This window comes from Chaetura pelagica, unplaced genomic scaffold, assembly GCF_000747805.2.
Source record: "Chaetura pelagica isolate M959 unplaced genomic scaffold, ChaPel_1.0 scaffold708, whole genome shotgun sequence".
Taxonomy (NCBI): Eukaryota; Metazoa; Chordata; class Aves; order Apodiformes; family Apodidae; genus Chaetura; species Chaetura pelagica.
The window spans coordinates 238,580-246,628 of NW_009954405.1; the positions used below are offsets into that span (position 1 = coordinate 238,580).

Sequence of the window (8,049 nt, forward strand, 5' to 3'; positions counted from 1 at the left end):
GAGGTGTGCCCTGATAAAAAGTCTAGGACTAAACTCTGGAAGATAGCATCTAACATTCTTCCCTCTTAGAGAGAAACTCATTTCAGGTGGCTCATATTTATATAGTCTCTGTAAATAAGTACAGAGAGGTCAAATGCCAAGACAGCATGTCAGAAAGATAAAGGAGAAGATAGGAAAAGTAAGCTATGAAGTGCAGAGAGGCAGCACTAACACAACAAATACTTTTCTCACTAAACCAAAGCTGAACTGCAAGTACTATCAGAAGATTATGTAAACCTAATTTAGCATGCTTACACTCTTCCATGTTTTAGTATAAGGGATTCTAAGAAGGGGATTCACATTGGAATTGGACTGATCAATAGATGAAGATGAGATGAACCAAACTGGTTCTTAACACTAAGCTTCATTCTTACCATATACTGCTCTGGTAAAGTTCTAAGAAATACTAATACTTCCAACAAAGATAGAAAATATTCAGCACTACAGCAGTCATACTTCTTGAAAAAATTTAATAAGACGAATGTCTTCTTAGCACAGGTAAATTGTACATCATAGATTACATGTTTATAAGTGAACTGAGTTCACTCAGTTCAGTTTTAGTCTTTCCGCAATTGGATAGTTTCCTCTCGAATTCCCTCTTTTGTGACAATGCAAATCTTAACTGCATCCCCAGTGTACACGTCTCTCTCAGCAGCAGAAATAAAGACATCTTTAACCAGCTGCAAAGCCTTCTCCATGGTCAGAGGCACGTGTTCCACATTTTGCATGTTCTTGAAGCCAATCTAAGGAAAGATGAAAATGCATTTCAAAGGAAGTATGTTCCACTTAGCATGAAAGCTGTTTCTGACTCTGCACTAGGATGAGCACATTGAGACAACTTAGAACGACAAAATGATTCTCTGACTTAGAAACCCAAAGCTGGCAAAAGTATTTCTGCATACAGCTTACAGCTCCATGATCAGAACTCTGCCAATACTGATCCACTTACAAAAGTAACTAGAAGCAGATCCAGTTAAAGTAAGCACCAGTCCTCCCACTCATTCAGCACATACAAGATCACAATGAACACCCAGATGACTTGCACAAAACTTAAGAATTTTATAAAACTGTATGTTAACTGGTAAAATGTATTACATATACACCTACTAATTCTATCTCCTTAATTTAGTATTATTTCATGCTAAGTAACAGGCATATTTATATTATCGATTGGGGAAAACCAGCTTCTGTGGTAAACACAATTTCCCAATTAAAACATTTCACTGTATTGTAAACAGGCAGTCCACTGTTTTTTACCAGATTAAAAACCCAAACAGATTCTAAAACAAAATGTTCTGATTTCTCCTGAGAAAGCAGAGCCCCACAATTTGTAAATTTATGGATTAGCAGTCCTATCTTTAATAGTAATACTCCCCAAAAGTAAAGCTACATTAATTTGAATGTCACAAATGTTTAAAAAAACAAACCAAAATACAAAACACCCCCCCACACAAACAGAGAAATAACTCTTTTACCTGGTTATCAAGCAAGGGCTGCAGCATGGCACTGGCTGATCCAGCTGCTTTGAAGGAATCTCTCTGGTATGAGCCTACTGGATCAAAGCTATACACTGCTCCCTTCCCTTGACAAAAAAAAAAAAAAGTAAAAAAAAAAGTATGTAATCACAATCAGAAAGATTTGCATTACTGATATGAATTTACATCAGAAATTAGCTCCCTCCATAAGGCAGTCTCTCTCTCTCTCTCTGGAGTACCACAAATACCTTTACCTAATTATATCACAGAATGTTCAGACAGTGCTTTGTACAGTAGGCTCACTATGGTTGTGGTCTGCTACTATATGCAAGGTTATCTTCAATGCTTAAGCTATAAGCATGCTCTAAAGGATGTTTTCTACAGTATTTAGCACAGAAAAAGTACTGAGGCAGAATAATCAAAGCAGGAGAACAAGCTAGAGTGCAGTGCTGCACGAAGAGTTCTGCTGGTTTGAAAGCTGGCACATAGAGACAGTTTAGCCATTGTTCTTGAATGATGTATTTTGACTGATACAGTTCCTGAACTGCCTCCACAGAGCATGCTTGGATGCCTCTGCATTGCCTTCCTGGATGATGCTCTGGCCTTTTACGCACTTCCCTCTGGAGTCAGGCCAGGCTGTGCAAAGCTTACTAGCTTGTGCTGACACCAGAGATGCAGACTGACTGCAGCTCTGAAGCATCAGGATTTGATGAGGACATGCTGGTCAAAAGGCAGCCCCTGGCCAAGCTCACCCTTCAGACAAGCTGAAATGGCCACTGCACTTGGCAGCACAGCCCAGCACAGGCAGCGGAGCAGCCCCAAGAAAGCTAGCAGAGAACCAGGACACTAAACCAAACCAAATCAATCTTGCTGCACCCAAATTAAGCCTATGCCACAAACCTGCAGTCTGATTCTTACCAACTGCTACAGCACACTCATAATCTGAGATTACACAGGGCAGACTAATCCCTTTCCAGACTCCACATATTGTAGACATGTCTCTGTGAGACTGGTAAGCAGTATAACCTAATGGTAGCAACTTTGGGGAATGGTTGAAATTATCCAAACAGGACAACCCCTAAGCTCCTGCCCAAAGTCAGAGAATGCAGTATTTTAGCAACTCAACCAAACCACTGGGCAAGAGCCCACTAAATCCTGGAAGGGCTGTATGTTAAACTGCAGCTGCTATGCAGAAGTCAATGATTTTCATTAGTGGTTAGTTAACATTTAAAAATCTCCTTGTAGAAAAACATTTCTGGAGTACATCACAGTTAAGAATCTCTACCATACTCACAAGTCTGAGTAAAATGCATACAATTTTATTGCTAGCATCTCTTTTAAAGACATAATTAAGAAATCCAGCAAACCTGTTATAAAGTGTTCCAGCCTAAAGAAAGAGAGGTAAGCAATTTTAGCAGATTTCACTTGTAATCAAATAATTATAACATAGTTCTTAGACTTTCTAACCTTAATAAACAGAAGATCAAGTTAGCTGTGGAAACTATGAAACAAGTAAGGTGCATAATATGCATGCGACCCGTGTAAGTACCACCATGTCTACTTAGAAACCCAAAGCTGGCAAAAGTATTTCTGCATACAGCTTACAGCTCCATGATCAGAACTCTGCCAATACTGATCCACTTACAAAAGTAACTAGAAGCAGATCCAGTTAAAGTAAGCACCAGTCCTCCCACTCATTCAGCACATACAAGATCACAATGAACACCCAGATGACTTGCACAAAACTTAAGAATTTTATAAAACTGTATGTTAACTGGTAAAATGTATTACATATACACCTACTAATTCTATCTCCTTAATTTAGTATTATTTCATGCTAAGTAACAGGCATATTTATATTATCGATTGGGGAAAACCAGCTTCTGTGGTAAACACAATTTCCCAATTAAAACATTTCACTGTATTGTAAACAGGCAGTCCACTGTTTTTTACCAGATTAAAAACCCAAACAGATTCTAAAACAAAATGTTCTGATTTCTCCTGAGAAAGCAGAGCCCCACAATTTGTAAATTTATGGATTAGCAGTCCTATCTTTAATAGTAATACTCCCCAAAAGTAAAGCTACATTAATTTGAATGTCACAAATGTTTAAAAAAACAAACCAAAATACAAAACACCCCCCCACACAAACAGAGAAATAACTCTTTTACCTGGTTATCAAGCAAGGGCTGCAGCATGGCACTGGCTGATCCAGCTGCTTTGAAGGAATCTCTCTGGTATGAGCCTACTGGATCAAAGCTATACACTGCTCCCTTCCCTTGCAAAAAAAAAAAAAAAGTAAAAAAAAAAGTATGTAATCACAATCAGAAAGATTTGCATTACTGATATGAATTTAAATCAGAAATTAGCTCCCTCCATAAGGCAGTCTCTCTCTCTCTCTCTGGAGTACCACAAATACCTTTACCTAATTATATCACAGAATGTTCAGACAGTGCTTTGTACAGTAGGCTCACTATGGTTGTGGTCTGCTGCTATATGCAAGGTTATCTTCAATGCTTAAGCTATAAGCATGCTCTAAAGGATGTTTTCTACAGTATTTAGCACAGAAAAAGTACTGAGGCAGAATAATCAAAGCAGGAGAACAAGCTAGAGTGCAGTGCTGCACGAAGAGTTCTGCTGGTTTGAAAGCTGGCACATAGAGACAGTTTAGCCATTGTTCTTGAATGATGTATTTTGACTGATACAGTTCCTGAACTGCCTCCACAGAGCATGCTTGGATGCCTCTGCATTGCCTTCCTGGATGATGCTCTGGCCTTTTACGCACTTCCCTCTGGAGTCAGGCCAGGCTGTGCAAAGCTTACTAGCTTGTGCTGACACCAGAGATGCAGACTGACTGCAGCTCTGAAGCATCAGGATTTGATGAGGACATGCTGGTCAAAAGGCAGCCCCTGGCCAAGCTCACCCTTCAGACAAGCTGAAATGGCCACTGCACTTGGCAGCACAGCCCAGCACAGGCAGCGGAGCAGCCCCAAGAAAGCTAGCAGAGAACCAGGACACTAAACCAAACCAAATCAATCTTGCTGCACCCAAATTAAGCCTATGCACACAAACCTGCAGTCTGATTCTTACCAACTGCTACAGCACACTCATAATCTGAGATTACACAGGGCAGACTAATCCCTTTCCAGACTCCACATATTGTAGACATTGTCTCTGTGAGACTGGTAAGCAGTATAACCTAATGGTAGCAACTTTGGGGAATGGTTGAAATTATCCAAACAGGACAACCCCTAAGCTCCTGCCCAAAGTCAGAGAATGCAGTATTTTAGCAACTCAACCAAACCACTGGGCAAGAGCCCACTAAATCCTGGAAGGGCTGTATGTTAAACTGCAGCTGCTATGCAGAAGTCAATGATTTTCATTAGTGGTTAGTTAACATTTAAAAATCTCCTTGTAGAAAAACATTTCTGGAGTACATCACAGTTAAGAATCTCTACCATACTCACAAGTCTGAGTAAAATGCATACAATTTTATTGCTAGCATCTCTTTTAAAGACATAATTAAGAAATCCAGCAAACCTGTTATAAAGTGTTCCAGCCTAAAGAAAGAGAGGTAAGCAATTTTAGCAGATTTCACTTGTAATCAAATAATTATAACATAGTTCTTAGACTTTCTAACCTTAATAAACAGAAGATCAAGTTAGCTGTGGAAACTATGAAACAAGTAAGGTGCATAATATGCATGCGACCCGTGTAAGTACCACCATGTCTTAAAGGCATTAGCAAAACGAACACAAACTTCCTTATTCCATCAGTACCTCTGAGATGCAAAAGGACAGCCATTCACCCATAGGGATTTAGCCTCTCTTTTTTTCTTTTTCGTCTTACCTTCCTCATCAAGTCCACCAATTATGTTATAAACGTAGTAAGGAAAGAAACGCCGGGAATACAGAATTGTAGAGAGCATTGCAGCAATGGCCCCAGTAGTCATGGTCTTGTTATTCGAATGTTTGTACATCTGCAAGTGGAACAGCACATCCAAGAAGAAAGCCAAACACTAAATTTTACACTGAATCAGAATTACATTTTCTGTAACCTCACTACAGAAGAATCTGATGCCAAACAAGATCATTAACTAGCGTGATTACTGAAAACACACTGGTCTAAAAGTAGAGCCCTCTTAAAGGCAAAAATTAACATTTCTCCAAAGTATTGTAAAGGACAGGTGTTGCCTCAATAACTTTATTCTCTTCAGCTCCCCCATTCTTTAAAGTTGTGATATTACCCTTAGCAAAAACAGTGTCAATTTCCCCTGCCTGAGCTTTCACAGGCAATACAGTTATGATACAAACCCTGAAGAAGCAAAAATTATATTTAAAACATATCATATAATTGATCTTAAATACGATAAGAGGATAAGTTTCTAAATATAGTAAAACAGTTAGCTACCTTTAATCTTGCTTCGATAATCTTAGTAAGGGTAAGGCAGTCACCATGGAAACCAGTGCATCCAATGACTGTTCGCTCTGTTCTGCAAAACGTAAAATTTTGTTGTGATTTTACATTTAGTATGAACTACAGCACTTTCTTACATAGTAGATTATTATGAAAACACCAAATGCATGTTCAGTTTCTCTAATGCTATCAGAAACAGTTGTCTAAGATGCAGTAACAGATATTTTGTGTAGAAAAGGTAACCACCTCTGTCTTGCAGAGGACTAACTAAGTGCAGGGCCACAGAGACGTCTGTCTTCAATCCACTGACTTCCACAGCAAGACTGAAATTCTGAATTCCTCCATGCACCCTTAGCTCTAGCTAGTATATTCAGTCTTGCCAGAGGACCTGTTTTGAAGGGGGAGCCTGTTACATCACATCACTCACAGGAGATACATAAATTCATATGATCTTGTGTCATCAATTAAAAAAATGAAAAAACAAATCAACATTAAAAAATAATTGTTTACATAGCTGATGGTAGCCTACTAGGTAAGCACCTGCTGCAGTCAAAAGAACATAAACAGTATGTATTTTTAAACCAAGGGGATGCTATCTAGGTGAGTCAAGATAAGCATACAATGACCATAAAAAGTTCAATAACAGAACCACTGACAAGTTTCCCTCTCCTAAAATAAGCACCTCTTTGAAGTGCCAGATGGTTGGCTAGAGACACAGTACAAATGGCAGTAGTGGGCACACTTGTTGCCAACACCAGGTGTCCTGACGAAGGAGAACAAATTACCACAAGCTTAAGTTTTGCCACAGTTAAGACAAAAGGTCTTCTGATCATTCAGCTGAAAAAAACCCATCTAGCTTATATTAAACCTTGTAACACACTAAAAACGTTCTGTTATCAGCTAACTTCATGAGCATGCAACAAGAAACCTGGCCGTATTTACAACCTCACATCCTGAGTTACAGAAGTCACCGTGACTCCAGAAACAGCTTTGCTACGATCCTTTTTTTCTGAGAATTCTGCTTAAAAAAAGAGACAGATCATTCCAGGCAGGTGACAAACTCCTCTGTATAATACATTTTTCATCTTCTCACAAGATCTGGACTTACAGTCGGTAGCATTTTGGACTGTCCCGGCAGTGAATCGCGTAGCCTTCGCTCAGTCGTGTGTCAGAGGCAACAATAGAAAAGTCTTCTCCAGCAATTGCCAACACAGTCCTTAGAAAAGAGTATTCATACAACCATGACTTTTAGACAAATACTTTCTTGGGCAACAGAGAAACAAACTAGATAGCAGGTTCTGTAAGCAGGCTCGTGTTTCACCAAGTATCTTATGTTCCTTGCTGTGCTTCCCACCAAGTACATCCCTACATGTGGGTCAAGACTGGAGGAAGAAGACACTAGACACCCTGAAGAGAATGTATGCACATGATCCTGTATTTTGACTAAAAAATGTATGGAAACTTGGTAAAACTGAGCTTCTATTTGGTGCAAGAACAAGGCTCAATGGAGTAGCAATTTTAGTTGCCTGCTAATGAAAGATTCACCCTTCTGAAACAGTTTGGCTCTCCAAGCAAAAACACTCCAGCCAAATACAAAGCATCGGCATCATTATACTTAAATTATCATTACTGCTTTATTCCTATGTTATCCTATGTTATTTACTTCCAAATAACTAGTTCTGCAATTGCCAGATGCATGCCACCATTAAGCAACAAAGAGGTAGGCATTATTCAAGAAACATATACCTAAATAACAATCTTCTGACCGGATCCTGTCACAAACTCACAGCAAGTGTCTGGAAAACACCACCTACCTTGGACAGTTATGACAAGGTAGCTTTCAACCCAGTTTTAAAAGCTGGTAATATGACAATTACATGGGTTTTCTCAGCCACCATAAACAACCCTGAAGGGAAAGGAAGGCATCTCTTTAGACTCTAGAAGTTCATGGAGCCCGAGCGTGCCAAGAGCCACCTGGAATCGCCAGGACACCGCGAGGAGCTGCAAGGACCCGCGGGACCCTCAGCCCAGGGCTGCCCCTCTTGCTACGAAGAGGTGCTGGCAAGGGGAGACACCCCCCCCCAGGGTGCCAGGGTCAGAAGCGGGAGTAAGACGAGAA

At 39.8% G+C, this 8,049-nt stretch overlaps 1 protein-coding gene across 1 annotated transcript; it reads right to left on the reverse strand.

Annotated features, from left to right (window-relative positions):
• Positions 1-493: 493 nt before the first annotated feature.
• PSMB1 (proteasome (prosome, macropain) subunit, beta type, 1) lies at positions 494-7,628 on the reverse strand. Its single transcript, XM_010004230.1, has 6 exons — positions 7,594-7,628; positions 7,039-7,146; positions 5,925-6,006; positions 5,364-5,493; positions 3,686-3,792; positions 494-782 (listed from the first exon to the last, which is right to left on the reverse strand). Exons 1-6 carry the CDS (start codon positions 7,626-7,628, stop codon positions 597-599), a joined length of 648 nt encoding a protein of 215 aa, XP_010002532.1. The 3' UTR covers positions 494-596.
• Between the last annotated feature and the right edge of the window lie 421 nt (positions 7,629-8,049).